At 41.1% G+C, this 22,893-nt stretch overlaps 1 protein-coding gene across 1 annotated transcript in view; it reads right to left on the bottom strand.

Moving 5' to 3' along the window:
• The window catches only part of NARF (nuclear prelamin A recognition factor), an 81,852-nt gene that overhangs the window by 24,856 nt on the left and 34,103 nt on the right, over positions 1–22,893 (bottom strand). Inside the window, exons 6-8 of the mRNA XM_053709850.1 lie at positions 10,685–10,803; positions 8,029–8,158; positions 4,211–4,283 (exon numbers count right to left, since the gene is read on the bottom strand). Coding sequence (XP_053565825.1) covers positions 4,211–4,283; positions 8,029–8,158; positions 10,685–10,803 — 322 coding nt within the window. The remainder of the gene's footprint in view (positions 1–4,210; positions 4,284–8,028; positions 8,159–10,684; positions 10,804–22,893) is intronic.

Below are 22,893 nucleotides of genomic sequence, written 5' to 3'. Positions count from 1 at the left end.
ATGGCTCTATACATGGTTATTATAATACAGCATCAAAGTAACAGAGCGCAGTAGTTATCTAATGGCTCTATACATGGTTATTATAATACAGCATCTAACTAACAGAGCACAGTAGTTATCTAATGGCTCTATACATGGTTATTATAATACAGCATCTAACTAACAGAGCGCAGTAGTTATCTAATGGTTCTATACATGGTTATTTTAATACAGCATCTAACAGAGCGCAGTAGTTATCTAATGGCTCTATGCATGGTTATTATAATACAGCATCTAACTCACAGAGCACAGAAGTTATCTAATGGTTCTATACATGGTTATTATAATACAGCATCTAACTAACAGAGCGCAGTAGTTATCTAATGGCTCTATACATGGTTATTATAATACAGCATCTAACTAACAGAGAGCAGTAGTTATCTAATGGTTCTATACATGGTTATTATAATACAGCATCTAACTAACAGAGCGCAGTAGTTATCTAATGGCTCTATACATGGTTATTATAATACAACATCTAACTAACAGAGCGCAGTAGTTATCTAATGGTTCTATACATGGTAATTATAATACAACATCTAACTAACAGAGCGCAGTAGTTATCTAATGGTTCTATACATGGTTATTATAATACAGCATCTAACTAACAGAGCGCAGTAAATATCTAATGGCTCTATACATGGTTATTATAATACAACAGCTAACTAACAAAGTGCAGTAGTTATCTAATGGCTCTATACATGGTTATTATAATACAGCATCTAACTAACAGAGCGCAGTAGTTATCTAATGGTTCTATACATGGTTATTATAATACAACATCTAACTAACAAAGTGCAGTAGTTATCTAATGGCTCTATACATGGTTATTATAATACAACAGCTAACTGTCATCTCTAAAGAACAAACCGGTAACTCATGAATTTGTATCAGAAAACTCCAAAACCTGCACTTTCACAATACCCTCATATACTGATCTTGCACAGGAAGAGGTGAAACAGACTTTAACTGAACTATATAGTTTGCTCTGAAATGTTCCTTTAATAAAAATATCTAAAATTATAAATTGTGACCCCTTATTTAAGCATACTGTGTACCCCTGATCACCAACAAATGTCCTCAAACTTTCATAGAACAACTTTTTAAGACTTATATGGCTCCTTGGGTACTCTTGGGACCCCTATCCATGGCATGATTTACCTCCCTATGCTTCCATAGGACCCCTATATAAGACATGATTTGTCCCCATAGACTCTCATGTGACCCCTCTACATAACATAATTTGTCCCCATAGACTCTCATGTGACCCCTCTACATAACATAATTTGTCCCCATAGACTCTCATGTGACCCCTCTACATAACCTGATTTATCCCCATAGACTGTCATGTGACCCCTCTACATAACAGGATTTGTCCCCATAGACGGTCATGTGACCCCTCTACATAACCTGATTTATCCCCATAGACTGTCATGTGACCCTTCTACATAACAGGATTTGTCCCCATAGACTAAGGTGGGCGCCTCTACAACATATGATTTGTGCCCTCACTTGTTCACATGAGACAATTAATGTTTACATTGCTGCAAGTGTACAATTAACAGATCAGCATTAATATTCTAGAAGGCTGTGAAATGTGTTTATTTCCAACATCAGTAAAAACCGCTCATTCATCAGGTACTTTCCTTAGGATAATCTCTGCACCACGCACAGAGCAAAACAGCCCTATACATGCTGTAGTGAAGTCAGCAAATTCAGCTTTGTTATAGGGATTTAGAAAGTCATTAAAATAGATTTAAGTCAAGCATAAAATTATAACATTAACAAAAAAGAAATAAAGCACACAGAGCAATATAGACAGATGAATGGAGTACACTGTATAACCTGCACGTGCATATTTGTGGTGCAAAACTATGGAACAGAGATTATATGAGGCTGGGAGGTACTGAAAAAGGGTGAAAGGAGTTCAATTCAGGGAAAACATTTATTAATATTATAATTTTATTATTGTGAAACACACTCGTTGACAGCTAATATAACTGGATACAGTCCCAGATAGCAAACCAGCTGTAAAACAAACTGGTTCCCAGTAATCTTATTGCAGTGTAGAGACATTTTATAAGCAAGCTCTAAAAGGGTTTTACTTATTACATTATTACAGGTCCAACTCCCCCACCATACCAAGCACAGTCACACACAGCAGGTCCACCTCCCCCACCATACGAAGGCACAGTCACACACAGCAGGTCCACCTCCCCCACCATACCAAGCACAGTCACACACAGCAGATCCACCTCCCCCACCATATCAAGCACAGTCACACACGGCAGGTCCACCTCCCCCACCATACCAAGCAGTGTCACACACGGCAGGTCCACCTCCCCCACCATACCAAGCACAGTCACACACAGCAGGTCCACCTCCCCCACCATACCAAGCACAGTCACACACGGCAGGTCCACCTCCCCCACCATACCAAGCACAGTCACACATGGCAGGTCCACCTCCCCACCATACCAAGGTACAGTCGCATACAGTAGGTCCACCTCCCCAACCATACTAAGGAACAGTCACACATACAGCACATCCACCTCCCCCACCATACCAAGGCAGTGTCACATGCGACAGGTCCACCATACCAAGGCACAGTCAGAAAACATGGCAGGTCCACCACCCCCACCATACCAAGTCACAATCACACACAGCAGGTCCACCTCCCCCACCATACCAAGGCACAGTCAGTCACACACAGCAGGTCCACCTCCCCACCATACCAAGGTACAGTTGCATACAATAGGTCCACCTCCCCCACCATACTAAGGAACAGTCAAACATACAGCAGATCCACCTCCCCCACCATACCAAGGCAGTGTCACATGCGACAGGTCCACCATACCAAGGCACAGTCAGAAAACATGGCAGGTCCACCACCCCCACCATACCAAGTCACAATCACACACAGCAGGTCCACCTCCCCCACCATACCAAGGCACAGTCAGTCACACACAGCAGGTCCACCTCCCCCATCATACCAAGGCACAGTCACACACAGCAGGTCCACCTCCCCCACCATACCAAGGCACAGTCACACACAGCAGGTCCAACTCCCCCACCATACCAAGGCACAGTCACACACAGTAGGTCCACCTTCCCCACCATACCAAGGCATAGTCACACAGGACAGGTCCACCTCCCCACCATACCTAGGTACAGTCACACAGGACAGGTCCACCTCCCCCACCATACCAAGGAACAGTCACACACAACAGGTCCACCTCCCCCACCATACCAAGGAACAGTCACACACAGCAGGGTCCACCTCCTCCACCATACCAAGGAACAGTCACACATGGCAGGTCCACCTCCCGACCATACAAAGGCACAGTCACATGCGGCAGGTCCACAATACCAAGGCACAGTCAGAAAACACGGCAGGTCCACCACCCCCACCATACCAAGGCACAATCATACACAGCAGGTCCACCTCCCTCACCATACCAAGGCACAGTCACACACAGTAGGTCCACCTTCCCCACCATACCAAGACACAGTCACACACAGCAGGTCCACCTCCCCCACCATACCAAGACACAGTCACACACAGTAGGTCCAACTCCCCCACCATACCAAGGCACAATTAAACACAGCAGATCCACCTCCCTCACCATACCAAGGCACAGTCACACACAGTAGGTCCACCTTCCCCACCATACCAAGGCACAGTTGCACACAGCAGGTCCACCTTCCCAACCATACCAAGACACAGTCACACACAGCAGTTCCACCTCCCTCACCATACCAAGGCACAGTCACAAACAGTAGGTCCACCTCCCCCACCATACCAAGGCAGTGTCACATACGACAGGTCCACCTCCCCCACCATACCAAGGCACAGTCACATACGACAGGTCCACCTCCCCCTCCATACCAAGGCAGTCACATACGACAGGTCCACCTCCCCCACCATACCAAGGCACAGTCACACAGAGCAAGTCCACCTCCCCCACCATACCAAGGCACAGTCACATACGGCAGGTCCATCTCCCCCACCATACCAAGGCACAGTCACACACAGCAGGTCCATCTCCCCCTCCATACTAAGGCACAGTCACACACAGCAGGTTTAATTCCCCCTCCCTGGGTAGCAGGTTCACCCCCCCATTACACATTACAAATAGAAATACTTTCTCATGAATCATGATTTACTCACACATTTTCTAGTGGAGATTCTTCTACTTCCTTGATGGAGATACTTCTTTGCTCCATAATCTGCAACACCTCTCCTATGAGAGCAGAGAAAATGATTTCATCCCTGAGGAATGTACACACTGTGCGTATACAGTAATGTCCTCATATTGTATTTGTATTAGAGCTGTGATGTAACCTATATTTAGTTTCAGGTAAACCACTGATGGTTATATTTTTACCTAGGCATGTTACACTTTTTTATGGGCACCAACATGAATTACTTCTGAAAAAAATACATTTGTAGTTTTCCACGGCCCCAGAGCGGCTGGTGCGCATTCAGTGGAAACCAGGAGCCTGACACTTCTGCATGCTGCACAGTGATTGGATAATCATTGCAGGAGCACATTTACATTGGCCCCTAGTTGGAAATAGTAAAGGAGACAAGATAAACATACTCAAGACTCTTCAAGGAGTGTGTCCTTGGACTACAAAACAATGCAAATCTTGCTAACAAAATGACAGCCTTAAACACATTATGATTGTATGGAGATCTTCTGCAACCCAGGGATTCATTTCTAATATACATTCATACCAGTGAATCTGCCTACTCACTGAACAGCCACCTGGGTTTCTATGAAGTAATTATATATACCAGGCTCTATGGTGTCTATAGGGCATCTATAGAATGCACAGTTTGAGTTTGTAGAGGTTAGTTAATAACTGCTCAGCTATGTGAAATAAAAATTAGACTAATAGCATATAAAATGGATAAGGAGGTAGCAGATTTCTGTGCCTAGGGCAGCACAAAACCAGTGTGTGCCAATGGCTAGTGCAGAAAATTCACTTATTGTTGCAATAAAGGTAGTGACTGCTTCTAAAAGAAACTACAAAAACGTTATTGTTCATTAAAAGAGACATCAACTTAAAAAGGTGTGTGAACCCCCAACTATTTCTTTCAGATAGAACATGCAACGTTAAACAACTTTACAATTTACGTCTATTAAAAGGGATACTGAACACAATTCTTTTCTTTACCCTTTGAGTGCTAAGCACTTTCCCACCTGGGTGCAAAGCTGATCTAAAGTTTTTTTGTTATTTTTTTTTTTTTTACAGATCCTCAAGACTTAGGCGATTACCTTTCCAACAGGGGGTCTTGGGGGTCTGCAGCTGCTTAGATGCCTGAGATGCCCCCTTTCCCTATTCTAATCATTGTTCATTTTAAATAAAAGTTGCACGGTGACGTCATCACGTCATTGCGTGTGACGTCACCACGTAAAACGTGAAGCCCCGGCGATGCCTGTCACTATACAGGCCCGATCGCCGATGTAGGAGCAGGTGGGAGCCCCCAGATCTTCCTCAAGGTGGGAGAGTGCTAGCGACAGCTCTGACTGATTCAGATAGACATTTGCTTAAAATTGCTGCTCTAATTTACTCCTATTATCAATTTCTCTTTGTTCCCTTTAAAAAGCGGGAATGTAAAGCTTAGGAGCCGGCCCATTTTAGATTCAGCACCCTGGATAGTGCTTGCTTATTGGTGGCTACATTTAGCCACCAATCAGCAAGCGCTACCCATGTTATGAACCAAAAATGGGCCGGCTCCTAAGTTTAGATTCCGGCTTTTTAAATAAATAAATACGCAGAAAAAATGATAATAGGACTAAATAAGAAAGTTGCTTAAAACTGCTGCTCTATCTGAATCATGAAATAAAAAAAATGACTTCAGTGTCCCTTTAACAAAATTTGCTTCATTCTCTTGGTATTCTTTTTTTAAAGGAACAGCAATGCACTACTGGGCCAATGACAAGAGGCATATATGTGCAGCCACCAATCAGCAGCTAGCTCCCAGTAGTTCATTGTTGCTTTTGAGCCTACCTAGGTATGCTTTTCAAAAAAGCATACCAAGAAAACAAAGCACATTAGATAACAGAAATAAAGTGGTTTAAAATCACATGCTCTATCTGAATCCTGAAAGTTTAACCCCTTAAGATATTAGACATAGGTACTATGTCAGAGGGTACTCCGCTCAACGTATCCTAGTGACACAGTAACTACGTCCAACTTTCTGGCTCACGCTGCGGTCCCTGCTGTCAGCTTTGAAAGTCCTGTGGGAGGGGGAGAAAGGGTTCCCTACACTACAGAAAATAAATTATTAGAAGAGGACACCTACACGTCAAAGGGGCTTATGAGAGGGGGATTTACAACATGATCAATTGGAGGGGGGGAGGGTGATGGGAGGTCACTACACTTTTTATTAATAAATACATAAAAGTAAAAATAAATGAATGTAAACTGGGTACTGACAGAAAGCTGCCAGTACATAAGATGGCAGAGACCATTGAGAGGGATCATGGAGGTTGGAGGGTAAGGGGGATCCTACACTGCAGAAAATAAAATACAATTTAAAAAATGCCCTAAAACTTAATACTGGCAGACTGACTGTCAGTACCTAAGATGAGGGTGACCAGTGGGGAGTGAGGTAGGGAAGAGAGCTATTTGAGAGGGATCAGAGGGTGGGAGGTGTCAAGTGGGTGGGTAATCTCTACACTACAGATACAATTAACCTTACAAGTTACCCGATTAACCCCTTCACTGCCGGAATATTAGAAGTGTGGAGCACAGCTGCAATTAGCAGCATTCTAATTACCAAAAAGCAATGGCAAAGCTATGCAGGTCTGCTATTTCTGAACAAAGGAGATGCCAGAGAAGCTTTTACATCAATTTGTGTTATGGCTGCACAAGCGGTATGTAAATACTTTCAGTGAGAAACACAAAGTTAGTAAAAAAGTGAACAATTTTTTTTAATATGATTGAATTTGGCGGCGAAACTGTGGCATAAAATATACAAAAATAGGCCTGGATGAATACCTTGGGTTGATAGTTAAGTAGGTTTTTGTTTAAATGGAGTGATAGCAAACATGCTAAAAATGTTGGTACTTTGAGCAAGTTTTCTCTAAAATTCCCAGTCCTGAAGGGGTTAATTTTAACTTTACTATCCCTCAAAAAATATACTAATTTTAACATAAAAAAGATTATGTTAAAGGGACACTGTACTGTATTTTCCACCCTTTTATGAGTAAGACAGAGCATACATGTTTAAACAACTTTCCAATTTACTTATATCATACATTTTGCTTCATTCTCTTGGTATCGTTTATTGAAGGAGCCACAATACACTGCTGGGAGCTAACTTAAAACTTTGGTAATCCAATGACAAGAGGCATATATGTGCAATCGCCTATCAGAAGCTAGCTCCCGAGCCTACCTAAGTATGCTTTTCAGCAATCTGATTGGTGATTGGATTGGAGAACTAAGCAAATTAAACAGTTGTTTAAATCTTATGCTCTGTATGATTCACAACAAAAATCATTTTAGACTTTTTGTCCTTTTAACGAGTTTCCAATGACTTGCTACACCAGCTGCTGAGTATTAAAGGGCCATTTGCCTCATTCTCTTCATATCTTTCTTTGTACAGCATACCTAAGTAGACTTAGTCACAGCAGAGCACTACTGGGATCTATGTGGTGACTGGTGGCTACGCACATGCCTCTTGTCATTGGCTCACCAGATATGTCCCACTAGCAGCACCAGCTGCTCCTGAGCCTACCTAGAAAAAAAAAGCAAAGCTGATAAAAGTGTTAAACTGAAAAGTTGGTTTAAAATGCTCCATCTGAATCGGACATTATCGTGCCTTTAATTTTGCCTTTCATGTCCCTTTAAATCTTTTTTTATAATATTTTAGGATTTTATTATTGCAAATATAGCAGTTGTATTAATAATATATTTTCATGTCAGAAAAAGCTTGTGCTTCTGAATAAGAAGGAAACTGGATGGTTCACCCACCTGATGTCAATACACAGTCCACGTCACGACAATTGTACAGAGCTGTGTAATAATCTTCTCTCAACGCCTCCATCTTCCTATCGTAGCACGGAGCCACTGTCAAGTGGAAGATTTTGTCAGGAGACAGATTCTGGGGGAGATAGAGGAGACACTGGGTTTATACAGGAGCATAACTAGACTCTCCCTGTGAAGTCATGTTTGCCTGCGCGTAGTCATGTTTGCTAGTCATGTTTGTCTGCGCGTAGTCATGTTTGCTAGTCATGTTTGTCTGCGCGTAGTCATGTTTGCTAGTCATGTTTGCCTGCGCGTAGTCATGTTTGCTAGTCATGTTTGCTAGTCATGTTTGCCTGCGCGTAGTCATGTTTGCTAGTCATGTTTGCCTGCGCGTAGTCATGTTTGCTAGTCATGTTTGCCTGCGCGTAGTCATGTTTGCTAGTCATGTTTGCCTGCGCGTAGTCATGTTTGCTAGTCATGTTTGTCTGCGCGTAGTCATGTTTGCCTGCGCGTAGTCATGTTTGCTAGTCATGTTTGCCTGCGCGTAGTCATGTTTGCCTGCGCGTAGTCATGTTTGCTAGTCATGTTTGTCTGCGCGTAGTCATGTTTGCTAGTCATGTTTGCCTGCGCGTAGTCATGTTTGCTAGTCATGTTTGCCTGCGCGTAGTCATGTTTGCCTGCGCGTAGTCATGTTTGCCTGCGCGTAGTCATGTTTGCTAGTCATGTTTGCCTGCGCGTAGTCATGTTTGCTAGTCATGTTTGCCAGCGCGTAGTCATGTTTGCTAGTCATGTTTGCCTGCGCGTAGTCATGTTTGCTAGTCATGTTTGCCTGCGCGTAGTCATGTTTGCTAGTCATGTTTGCCAGCGCGTAGTCATGTTTGCTAGTCATGTTTGCCTGCGCGTAGTCATGTTTGCTAGTCATGTTTGTCTGCGCGTAGTCATGTTTGCTAGTCATGTTTGCCTGCGCGTAGTCATGTTTGCTAGTCATGTTTGCCTGCGCGTAGTCATGTTTGCTAGTCATGTTTGCCTGCGCGTAGTCATGTTTGCTAGTCATGTTTGTCTGCGCGTAGTCATGTTTGCTAGTCATGTTTGTCTGCGCGTAGTCATGTTTGCTAGTCATGTTTGCCTGCACGTAGTCATGTTTGCTAGTCATGTTTGCCTGCGCGTAGTCATGTTTGCTAGTCATGTTTGCCTGCGCGTAGTCATGTTTGCTAGTCATGTTTGCCTGCGCGTAGTCATGTTTGCCTGCGCGTAGTCATGTTTGCTAGTCATGTTTGCCTGCGCGTAGTCATGTTTGCTAGTCATGTTTGCCTGCGCGTAGTCATGTTTGTCTGCGCGTAGTCATGTTTGCTAGTCATGTTTGCCTGCGCGTAGTCATGTTTGCTAGCCATGTTTGCCTGCGCGTAGTCATGTTTGTCTGCGCGTAGTCATGTTTGCTAGTCATGTTTGCCTGCGCGTAGTCATGTTTGCTAGTCATGTTTGCCTGCGCGTAGTCATGTTTGCTAGTCATGTTTGCCTGCGCGTAGTCATGTTTGCTAGTCATGTTTGCCTGCGCGTAGTCATGTTTGTCTGCGCGTAGTCATGTTTGCTAGTCATGTTTGCCTGCGCGTAGTCATGTTTGCTAGTCATGTTTGCCTGCGCGTAGTCATGTTTGCTAGTCATGTTTGCCTGCGCGTAGTCATGTTTGCTAGTCATGTTTGCCTGCGCGTAGTCATGTTTGCCTGCGCGTAGTCATGTTTGCCTGCGCGTAGTCATGTTTGCTAGTCATGTTTGCCTGCGCGTAGTCATGTTTGCCTGGGCGTAGTCATGTTTGCTAGTCATGTTTGCCTGCGCGTAGTCATGTTTGCCTGGGCGTAGTCATGTTTGCCTGGGCGTAGTCATGTTTGCCTGCGCGTAGTCATGTTTGCCTGCGCGTAGTCATGTTTGCTAGTCATGTTTGCCTGCGCGTAGTCATGTTTGCTAGTCATGTTTGCCTGCGCGTAGTCATGTTTGCTAGTCATGTTTGCCTGCGCGTAGTCATGTTTGCTAGTCATGTTTGCCAGCGCGTAGTCATGTTTGTCTGCGCGTAGTCATGTTTGCTAGTCATGTTTGCCTGCGCGTAGTCATGTTTGCTAGTCATGTTTGCCTGCGCGTAGTCATGTTTGCTAGTCATGTTTGCTTGCGCGTAGTCATGTTTGCCTGCGCGTAGTCATGTTTGCTAGTCATGTTTGCCTGCGCGTAGTCATGTTTGCCTGTGTGTAGTCACGTTTGCCTGCGTGTAGTCATGTTTGCTAGTCATGTTTGTCTGCGCGTAGTCATGTTTGCCTGTGTGTAGTCACGTTTGCCTGCGCGTAGTCATGTTTGCTAGTCATGTTTGTCTGTGCGTAGTCATGTTTATCTGCGAGTAGTCATGTTTGTCTGCGCGCAGTCATGTTTGCTAGTCATGTTTGTCTGCACGTAGTCATGTTTGCCTGCGCGTAGTCATGTTTGCCTGCGCGTAGTCATGTTTGCCTGCGCGTAGTCATGTTTGCCTGCGCGTAGTCATGTTTGCTAGTCATTTTTGCCTGCGCGTAGTCATGTTTGCCTGCACGTAGTCATGTTTGCTTGCGCGTAGTCATGTTTGCCTGCGCGTAGTCATGTTTGCCTGCGCGTAGTCATGTTTATCAGTGAAGGCCGCACTGACCTTGTGTGACGCAAAATATCCTTTCACCAGGGAGCCCATAATCTGCTGCGGAGATTTGGCTGTGCAGATGTGGGGAGTGACGGAGTCTCCAAGGACCCTCTCAGCGTACTGCACCCAACCTGTAGGAGAGAGAGGAGGCCAGATGTGAGCACAAAAAACAGGACGTAAATAAATAAAATCCAATTAACTAAAGGTGCCGGTGCTGCAGGCAGTAACTTCAGCACCAGACCCATTTTACGTTTCCTGTACTGTGATGAAGCAGGAGGGGCGAGCTGCGGCTGCCTTTACAAAGTCGCTGACTGCCAGTTCTACGTGTACCACCGGCGCCTGTACTATCCTGTATGCACTGTCACTATGCAGGGTGTTGCTAGGCAGCAAAGTAAAGCGCTAATTGCTGCCTGTCCGGCACCCACCTGGCCCTTAATCATCTTTGGGAAGCTATAATTCCCAGAGTTAACCGGCGTGACGATGCTAATCCTTGTTCCATATGTGTGCTGTGCGCTTGCAGACAGAAGCAGGAACATTTGAATGAGGGGGCTGAGGCGGTGCAGCACGGTTGGAATACAACACTTATTGGCATTTGCTTGAGGGGAATCAGGGTGATAACTTCCCACAGTATGAGCTGCGAGACAAGACAGACTTGAGAGGAACACTGGAATGCTGCTGGTATTGGGGTGGGAGGTGAAGGCATAAAGTGTGGTCAGAAAGCTTGGAGGTGAGCACACATTTTTGTGACAGAAAGACCTACTGCCTGCAAGCTTTCTGACTTCATGCATTAGTACAGCTGCCATTTTGTTCCAGAAATTGGTCTTTTTGATGTTTGATTGAACAGCAGCGGGAAAGCCTGTCCTATGTCAAGTGGTTTATTCTTGTTTGTACAACCCTTACTAAACTGACTTTAAATGTCCCTCTAAAGAATACTTAAAGGGACAGTATACACTCATTTTCATATAACTGCATGTAATAGACACTACTATAAAGAATAAGATGCACAGATACTGATATAAAAATCCAGTATGAAATGGTTTAAAAACGTACTTAGAAGCTGTCAGTTTGGCTCTGTTGAAAAGGCAGCTGGAAAGCCCACTACAAGTGGCAAATAAGACCCTCCCCCCTCCCCCTTCTTTTGCATATGAAAAGACCCTTTACACAAACAGGAGCAACCTGGAGAAGGTAGCTGACGGTATTCACATAAAACTTTGGGGCTTGGTTAGGAGTCTGAAAATCAGAGCAATGTTATTTAAAAGAAAAAACGTTATTGGCTATATAAATAGATCATCTACAAAACATTTATGCAAAGAAAAAATGAGTGTATAATGTCCCTTTAAGGTGTTGGCCTCTCTGACAGAGGTTTTATCTACTTCTAAATGCTGCACAAAAGCATCACACAAAATCTAGATCAGAGAGGCCAGTGTGGTGTATTCTCCTAATCCCGTTAGATTTCACTGCGTATTACACGGGTTTGCCATAGAAACACAACAGAAGGGTTAATAATCCTGCAGATTCAGGCACTTGTCTTTCTAGTTATAACTGCAGTGGTACATTGTGCTTTACTGCAGCACTGGAATGTTCAGCTGTGAGAGAACACACCCACGTTATACATAGGGGGTGACACCTAAGAAAAAAATACCTGCAATGCTAATTAGCATAAATAATTATACAGAATAACTCAGAAATTAATATCAAGTCCTTAGATTTCTATATTTATTTTCCATAATCTATGCTGACTATAACCAACAAAATACCATCTGGGAGGCAGCCCTAATTAAGCATAATTAAACACAATAGTGCATACAAAAAAAAAAAAAAATCTATCTAAAAACGTAACAATACTGTATCAAAGTTGCACTCCAGGAACACTTCCCTCCTGCTCCAAGTGAGGATTACAGCCAATGATTAGAGCATATGCAAATATGCCTAAATCTCATTGGCTCACCAATGTACTGGCACAGGAGCCCATTTTTGACTAGGTATATAACCCCTTTGCAACAGCTAAACACAAAATAAAGGAAAAGGGTATTTGTATAAAAATAAAACTGCTCTAACTGGGCATTTACATCATAAAGTGTCGGATGAAAACTGAGATAAATGCGATCCCTCTTTCTTTTCCCTCTTCTGATCTCCTTGCAGCATATGGCAAACTATATCGCTCTAAAGTACTGGTAACCAGGCAGCAGCAAGATGGGATCTACTTGAGGTGACATCTAATATGCACTAAATATTCTGACATTACTCTTGCTGACCAATTACATCTTTAGTCTGCAGAATATTCTTTACCTTGCAACAAGAGTTGTAATAAAAACACTTGCACGTGTGTTTTTACTAAAGGGACAATAATCACTCTGGTCTTGCTACAGAATCATTTGTCAACCAAGTGTAAACATTTTAAAACAAAATTATCTGTTTTGCTGCAATTGATGTTCAATAGCCAAACTGCACCAGCCACTTGCCTCATTTGGAAGAATCAATCTGGGCTTGCTTCTGCAGCTGACAAGACAAGCCACAGTCATTTTGTCAGTATAAAGTTCATTGTCTGCAGTTCTAATCTTTTAAAGACAATAAGGGATAGATATGTAGCATAGTTAGCCTTGAGAAGTCTGCAGACTGCACTTTTAACTCTAAGAATTAGAAAAGCCAAAGCTAAAGGATTTGAAAAGGGGTCAAAAAAATAATGACAGTATATTGTGAAGTTGTTCAACTGTACATAAAACACAAGGGACAGTAAACACAAGAAATATTATTGAAGAACTCAATTTTTTTAGGGGTAATAAAATATCAATTACATTTTTTTCTCTTTTTGTTAATAAATTTTCCTGGCATTTCTAATGATTTCCAAGGCCTCTGTGATACTTATTATTCAAGTCCTATCACGATAATCACAGAAGGCAACCGTTGTGAGCATGCACGGCACTGTGAGCATGCGTAGGTCACAAGCTCTGACGTAAACTGTAAAATAGCATGCACGGCACTGTGAGCATGCGTAGGTCACAAGCTCTGACGTAAACTGTAAAATAGCATGCACGGCACTGTGAGCATGCGTAGGTCACAAGCTCTGACGTAAGCTGTAAAATAGCATGCACGGCACCGTGAGCATGCGTAGGTCACAAGCTCTGACGTAAGCTGTAAAATAGCATGCACGGCACCGTGAGCATGCGTAGGTCACAAGCTCTGACGTAAGCTGTAAAATAGCATGCACGGCACCGTGAGCATGCGTAGGTCACAAGCTCTGACGTAAGCTGTAAAATAGCATGCACGGCACCGTGAGCATGCGTAGGTCACAAGCTCTGACGTAAGCTGTAAAATAGCATGCACGGCACCGTGAGCATGCGTAGGTCACAAGCTCTGACGTAAGCTGTAAAATAGCATGCACGGCACCGTGAGCATGCGTAGTTCACAAGCTCTGACGTAAGCTGTAAAATAGCATGCACGGCACCGTGAGCATGCGTAGGTCACAAGCTCTGACGTAAGCTGTAAAATAGCATGCACGGCACCGTGAGCATGCGTAGGTCACAAGCTCTGACGTAAGCTGTAAAATAGCATGCACGGCACCGTGAGCATGCGTAGTTCACAAGCTCTGACGTAAGCTGTAAAATAGCATGCACGGCACCGTGAGCATGCGTAGGTCACAAGCTCTGACGTAAGCTGTAAAATAGCATGCACAGCACCGTGAGCATGCGTAGGTCACAAGCTCTGACGTAAGCTGTAAAATAGCATGCACGGCACCGTGAGCATGCGTACGTCACAAGCTCTGACGTAAGCTGTAAAATAGCAAGCACGGCACCGTGAGCATGCGTAGGTCACAAGCTCTGACGTAAGCTGTAAAATAGCATGCACGGCACCGTGAGCATGCGTAGGTCACAAGCTCTGACGTAAGCTGTAAAATAGCATGCACGGCACCGTGAGCATGCGTAGGTCACAAGCTCTGACGTAAGCTGTAAAATAGCATGCACCGCACCGTGAGCATGCGTAGGTCACAAGCTCTGACGTAAGCTGTAAAATAGCATGCACGGCACCGTGAGCATGCGTAGGTCACAAGCTCTGACGTAAGCTGTAAAATAGCATGCACACATCGGCTGGGGGTCACTTGCTGATAATGAAGCCGCGCTTTTAACAGAACGATAAGGAATACATTTATTTATAAAATAAAGGCAATCATGTAAAAATCATATTAACGTTTATTCTTATACTGTATTACATTTGCAGACACCGAGCTAACAGATTTTATTCATAACAAAGCTGCGCTCATTATTTAGTTTCATATGACATAAGGGTCACATGACCAGCGCTCTACATTAATGTCACATGAGACCGGACAACAATACGTATGCGTCATGGATAAAGAGAAGTGCACATGCGATTGGAGCTGAGCCTGGATAATCTATTATGCAAATGGTTATTAATACAAGAGCAGTGATTGGCTCTATTAAAAAATCTGTCTTGACATTGCCACTCTGCAAGACTTTTTCCCTTTAATATAACCGTTTATAATGCAATATTCATTTGCATCTTCTTCATTCTTACTGTACTATTAATATATACTATTTAAAGAGTGCTGGTCCTTTAACAATTTATATTAAAATCTCATTTAAAAAGGGACCTGAAACCCAATTTTGTTCTTTCACGATTCAGATAGAGAATATAATCATTTTAAACCACTTTCCAATTTACTTCATATCGAATTTGCTTCATTCGCTTGGTATCCTTTGTTGAAGAAGAAGAAGCAATGTTAATGGGTGACATGAAGCATATATGTGCAGCCACTAATCAGTTGCTCCTGAGCCTGCCTAGGTCTGCTTTTTCAACAAAAAATACCAAAAGAATGAAACAGAAGTAAATTTGAAAGTTGTGTAAAATTGCACGCTCTCTCTGTATCATTCGGTTTTGTGTCATTTTATTTATTTCAGAGGTTTTGCGTCATTTTATTTATTTCAGAGGTTTTGTGTCATTTTATTTATTTCAGAGGTTTTGTGTCATTTTATTTATTTCAGAGGTTTTGTGTCATTTTATTTATTTCAGAGGTTGTGTGTCATTTTATTTATTTCAGAGGTTGTGTGTCATTTTATTTATTTCAGAGGTTTTGCGTCATTTTATTTATTTCAGAGGTTGTGTGTCATTTTATTTATTTCAGAGGTTTTGTGTCATTTTATTTATTTCAGAGGTTGTGTGTCATTTTATTTATTTCAGAGGTTTTGTGTCATTTTATTTATTTCAGAGGTTTTGTGTCATTTTATTTATTTCAGAGGTTTTGTGTCATTTTATTTATTTCAGAGGTTGTGTGTCATTTTATTTATTTCAGAGGTTGTGTGTCATTTTATTTATTTCAGAGGTTGTGTGTAATTTTATTTATTTCAGAGGTTTTGTGTAATTTTATTTATTTCAGAGGTTGTGTGTCATTTTATTTATTTCAGAGGTTTTGCGTCATTTTATTTATTTCAGAGGTTTTGTGTCATTTTATTTATTTCAGAGGTTTTGTGTCATTTTATTTATTTCAGAGGTTTTGTGTCATTTTATTTATTTCAGAGGTTTTGTGTCATTTTATTTATTTCAGAGGTTTTGTGTCATTTTAAAGTCACAGTAAAGTCAAAATTATGTAAAAAACCCCAAAAACTTTCATGATTCAGACAGAGTGCAGTTTTTAAATTACTTCTATTATTAAAACGTCTTTGTTGTCTGGCGATTGAAAAGCATATCTACAGGCTAAGTGTGCACGTGTCTATATGGCAGTAGTGTTTGAAACCGTTTTATATATCTGCATTATTTTAACTTGAACCAATGGTATTGTAAGCCCTAACGTATGTACCCAGCACTTCTTTACAAATAAACATATAATAACGTTTCTTCACTTTCCCTCCATCGGTTCCGATGAGCAAGCTCAAAATAGAACAAATTGGGGAATTGAAACCTTTATATCTCATGACCAACTGCTCATCTTTTTCATTATTGTAGGTTCAGTTGATCATTTACAATGTCGAGAAGAAGTACTTTTTTAACACTTAGGGTCAGATTTATCAAACGTTCTGGGTGCAAGCTGGCATAAGCGGAGAGTTAAGAAGCAGTGATCATCAGAACACTTCACCACCTGTTATGTTGCGCATCTCAATCCCCACTGACTTTTCCGACTGGGGAGATTGACAGCCCATGCTCGCGAGCGATTGGCTAGGCACGAGCAGTGGGGCGGCATTGCTCACTAGCCGTAAATATGGGGAAGCGATGCCGTGCAGACAAGCGCAGCCCTTAGTAACTCCAATAATAACAATTTGCAGCATTTCCAATCACTGAGTATGTCCACAAAACTGCCAAGTCTCAATGAAATGTATTCACACAATCCACCCTTACAAGGACCTAAAAAAACAAGGTTTAACATTAAACAATCCAGTGAACTTAAAACTACGGCTGCACACTTGTCTTTTGTTCTTGTGCCATCTTCCAAAATCAGCTATTTTTTAGTTTTTGTCCGCCCATTCCCCTAGGGCTTGACTGACTTTATTTACTATTAAACACTAAATCTGAACATTTTGGATAAATTACGTTTTGCTGCAATCTTAAAAAGGGATATGAAACCGATGTTCTTTTCTTTGCGATTCAGATAGAGCACTTAGCCACCAATCTGCAAGCACTACCCAGGTGCTGAACCAAAAATGGGCCGGCTCCTAAGCTTACATTCCTGTATTTTCAAATAAAGATACCAACTGAACAAAGAAAAATTGATAATAGGAGTAAATTACAAAGTTGCTTAAAACTGCTGCTGTATCTGAATCAGGAAAGAACAAACAACATTGGGTTTCATATCCCTTTAAAACACTTCCTGTACGTAAACACAAAGGGCCCTCTGCCCTAGAATTCTGACACCAGTAAGCAGCAGATTCTGCTGTGTCACGGTTTGATCACAAAGGCCGGTATTTGTAGCTGCCAAAATACACAACAGCATGCGTGAGCTCAGCAGTTTAGCTTCCTCCTCCAGGAGAGATCGCTTAACAAAAACAGTAAACAGAACATGAGTGCTCAGGTTTCACAACCTCAATGTCATGTGGTGCACTTTGTCACACGTAATCAAGAGACGCCTGCTGAAACAAAATCCCTAGGAAGCAGCTAGAAATCTTCAGGATTAATGTGATATAGTATGTAAAAAAAACGTGTTACAAAGCCTTAAAAGGGCAACAAGGAAACTTTATTATTGCACTACTGTTAGCATAGAACTAGAATGGTCAATCTATGTGTAAAGTTTGTAACCTTTGTAGAAAAATCATATCCTTTTATAAAGTATTGTGATCGACCCTTACGTGTTTAACACATAGTTAAAGTCAGCTTCACAGCAGCAACACATTACTAAGAGCTAGCTGAGTACATCCGGTGAGCCAACGACAAGAGACGTGTGTAGGCCAGATTTTGTGAGCGGCCCAGCAGTATAACCATACCTAGCTGTGTGCACTGGGTAGTCTTTGCTAACTGCAGGGTGTGGTTCACTAACTATAATATTGTATGCTGACAGGCAGTTTTGTAATTACCAGTGACATTTCTAAGTTATATTAGTTTCGATGCAATATAATACCATGGATTTGGACAATGTCTATGTGCTCAGAGATTAAATCAATATGAACAAGAAATGAACAAACATTTAAATGAGAATACAAATACACTTGACAGTTTTTTTTTCTTCAAATGGATGAGCTGAGGAGGAGGGACGACAGATTAGATTTGGACATTAGAGCATTCATGTTATAAAAAATTCAGAAATCGCATACCAAGAAGATTGAGAATAAGAACATTTCCCTCATTTAAAGGGACATAATACTCATATGCTAAATTACTTGAAACTGATGCAGTATAACTGTAAAAAGCTGACAGGAAAATATCACCTGAGCATCTCTATGTAAAAAGGAAGATATTTTACCTCACAATTACCTCAGCTCAGCAGAGTAAGTTCTGTGTAAAAAGTTATAATCAGCTGCTGCCCAGCTGCAGGTAAAAAAAAAAAAAAAAATGAAGAAATGAACAACAGCCAATCAGCATCAGCAGTGCTGAGGTCATGAACTCTTACTGTGATCTCATGAGATTTGACTTAACTCTCATGAGATTTCATAGTAAGCTTCCTTTACCTGATTGGGGAAATAATATGAGAGTTCACGAGGCTCATCCCCTAAGCTGTCCTAGGACAGACACACTAAAATGCTGCTTAGAAATCCTTTACAACGGGATGTGGCTACTGAGGAACTTTTGAGGTAAAATATCTTTCTTTTTTACATAGATATATTCAGGAGATATTTTATAGTCAGCTTTTTACAGCTGCATCACTTTCAAGTGTTTAAACATTTGGGTATTATGGCCCTTTAAAGTAATGGATGAAGATTTTATAGCTAAGTGGAATAATATACTAACACAGTGCTCTATTGACCTTTTGGACCTGTTCAACGAATATAAAAAAAACCCAGAATTAATTACACAGATGAAGCTAATTCAGACGGAATTGAAAGTGTTTTCAGTGGACTTTAAAGGGACACTAAACCCAAATTTTTTCTTTCATGATTCAGATAGAGCAGTAATATTAAGCAACTTTCTAATTTACTCCTATTACTTTTTCTTCGTTCTCTTGGCATCTTTATTTGGAAAAAAAAAGAAACAAAAGCTTTGGAGCTGGCCCATTTTAGTTTCAGAACCTGGATTGTGCTTGTCGATTGGATGGTTAAATGTAACCACCAATCAGCAAGCGCTATCCAGAGTGCGCAACCAAATATGGGCCAGCTCCAAAGCTTTCATTCTTTCCTTTTCAAATAAGTAATGGACAGGACTTATTACTTGAATGAAGCAAATCGACAACTTAACGATGCTGAAGATGCTGAAGATTACACAAAAATTTATAGTAATCCAAAACAAACATTACTGTCCATAGTAGATTATGCAAGGGAACATGGGTTAATATCAGAAACAGTGGAGGAGAACTTCGCTCCAGAAAATCTGGTTATTCCCATATTTCTTTTGTACATAAAAACATAACGACTCCAGGACGCCCAATAGTGGCAGGAATAGGATCCCTCTATGAACCTTTGTCTGATTTCCTTGATCCATTCCTTCAACCCATTGTACAGGGATTACACAATTACATAAAGGATTCCTTTGATTTGTTACACCAGATTTTGAATATTAAATGGCAGAGTACATATAGGTTTGTAGTAGTGGAAGTAGCATCGTTGTACACATGAATTGGGATTGGAAGCAGTGAGATAGTTTCTAAACAATTATACTGACTTTGCAAATAGTACCAAATATTTCATTGAGCTGAGCATTGAAAATCTCCTTACACACAAATGTTTTCATGTTTGAGAGATTTTTTTTTTATCTCCAAAGACGTGGAACAGCAATGGCGGCTAAATTTTCTCCATTTTACACCAATCTCTTTATGGATTGGTTGGAGCTGTTCCATGTCTTTGGGGATGATATTCCATACATACATCATTTTTCATGGTATATCAATGATGATATATTCAATCTAAAATTTGTTGTTGAACAAAATATCAATAGAATTAACTTTCTGGATATGACATTGGAGGGACATGTGGAGTCTGGTAATATCAGCTCTGAGATCTAGCGTAAAAATACAGCTGGGAATCTTAAATGATAGATCTCATCACCCTGCACATGTTAAGAAAGGTTTACCTATGGAACAGTTGATACGCACAAAGATTATGCTCAAGTGAGGAATCTTATCAGATTCAGGCTAGTGGTTTACTGAAGAGATTAGAGGATAGACAGTATGACACTTTTAGAAACGAGAAAGAATGAAGTGGATATTTTAACCAGAAAAACTGAAATCCAAAAAAACGCTCTTGGAGGAAAAGGGACAATGAGGGTTCACTGAAATTCATTACACAGTATAGTTTAGAGTATAACAAAATGTATGCAATTATACAAGTATGTTTTTTTAATCTTATGTGCTGATCCTGTCACTAAGGAAATTATTAGCAAAGGATGTCGTTTTTTAATTCCAAAAAGAGTAAGAACGATAGGGAAAATGGTTTCACCCTCTATGATGCCTTCAACAACTAAAAATATGTGGTTGACTAAGAGGAAGAGGACTTTTAGGTGCAACTCTAAAAGGTGCAGGGTTTGTACTTATATTAAAACTGGAAATACATTTGTATCTAGTGTAATTCAGAAAGGTTATGACATACAATATCTTAAACTTGTGGGACCACTCATGTAGTCTACCTTCTGACGTGTGAACAATGTTTATCTAGCTTTAAAATAATCTGATGCCTCTCTAAAGTTAAATCATTTGGGGATAGAAATAAAACATCAATACTCAATATAGTTAAATTGGTATTAGGATGTATTTATGCCTCGTGTAAATAAAATATAATTTTGTAATAATGTGTACTCATACAAAAGAATAGCTGTTAGAAACATTGTTTTAGACACAAATGTATACAGCATTCGCAAATGTAAATGGATTACCAAGGTAGTGTATTTTACTTTTATTAATAAAGCCGATTTTGAGAACCCCCCATTGTTTTAGAAACTAATCAATACTTTGTAGCACTGAAGGTTATTTTGTGTTAATTGCAAATAAAAGGACCAATCACAGAGTACCAATAGAGCACTTGAACCCATACGAAACGCATATGCATGGTTCTCCCGTGACCGTCAATGTGGATTAATTTTGCTGTTGAATTGCCATGGTTTTAATTCAATAAAGGATTTTCAGTTTTAAGTCTGCCTGTCAGTAGTTTATGCTAATACAGACTAGCGAGAGTGCAGAGGCATATCGTGCATTGATGTGGTTCACTACTGGGCCGCTCACAAAATCTGGCTTTAGAGCACTGATTTTTAAAACTGTCCTCAGACCTGCCTAACAGGCCAGATTTTCTGGATTATCTTAGGTGAGAACAGGTAAATAACCATGGTTACTAATTAGATGATTATCTCACCTGTGCTCTAGTTCAGATATCCTTAAAAGCTAGCCTGTTAGGGAGGTCTGAGGGCAGGTTTGAAATACCAGTAAACTAAGTTATGCATTTTCTGTATTAGACGTCAACATTTCTTAAAAACTACTCAAGTTGCTGCTGCTTTGCAGATACAAAGAGGTGCTGTAGGTTGTAACTGGATCTGAGAAGGTTTCCTGGAATGGTATGAAACAATTCTGTTTGTCTGAAGCTAAGATTCACACAGAGGCTTCTAGTAAAAAGTAAACTGAGATTTGCCCAAGACGTCGGTATTTATATTTGTTCAGTTCATTGTCGGTGCAGGGGTTAATCTCCTGTCTGGAACAAATACTTGTAACAGGTCAGCTGATAGCAATCAGACTAAAGACTCCCTGTCGCCACTGTGCAGCAATGCATAGTCCTTTTGCCTAGAATGCACTGCTAGCTGCCACCCACGTAACTACCTGATAGCCTTGGGTTATTTTTTTCTTAAAACTACTCCAGAATTGTTATTGTTTAAAAAGATAAATCATCCATTTGTACCCATTCCCCAGTTTTGCATTATCAACATCGTTTTATAAATATACTTTTTACCTCTGTGATTACTTTGTATCTAAGCCTCTCCAGACTGCCCCCTTACCTAAGTGCTTTTTACAAACTTGTATTTCAGCCAATTAGTGCTGGTTCTTGTATAACCATTTTCATTCTCCAATGTGAGCACAATGTTATCTATATGGGACATACAAACTAGCACTGTCTGGCTGTTGTTCTCAAGAGTGAGCACAATGTTATCTATATGACACAATGAACTAGCACTGTCTGTCTGTTGTGCTCAAGAGTGAGCACAATGTTATCTATATGACACGCATGAACTAGCACTGTCTGTCTGTTGTGCTCAAAAGTGAGCACAATGTTATCTATATGACACAATGAACTAGCACTGTCTGTTGTGCTCAAGAGTGAGCACAATGTTATCTATATGACACAATGAACTAGCACTGTCTGTCTGTTGTGCTCAAGAGTGAGCACAATGTTATCTATAAGACTCGCATGAACTAGCACTGTATGGCTGTTGTGCTCAAGAGTGAGCACAATGTTATCTATAAGACTCGCATGAACTAGCACTGTATGGCTGTTGTGCTCAAGAGTGAGCACAATGTTATCTATATGACTCGCATGAACTAGCACTGTCTGTTGTGCTCAAGAGTGAGCACAATGTTATCTATATGACACAATGAACTAGCACTGTCTGTTGTGCTCAAGAGTGAGCACAATGTTATCTATAAGACTCGC

The sequence above is a fragment of the Bombina bombina genome, chromosome 1 (assembly GCF_027579735.1).
Source record: "Bombina bombina isolate aBomBom1 chromosome 1, aBomBom1.pri, whole genome shotgun sequence".
In the NCBI taxonomy this organism is placed as follows: domain Eukaryota; kingdom Metazoa; phylum Chordata; class Amphibia; order Anura; family Bombinatoridae; genus Bombina; species Bombina bombina.
Note: the sequence above shows the minus strand (reverse complement) of the source record. Positions and strands in the feature narration are given on the sequence as shown.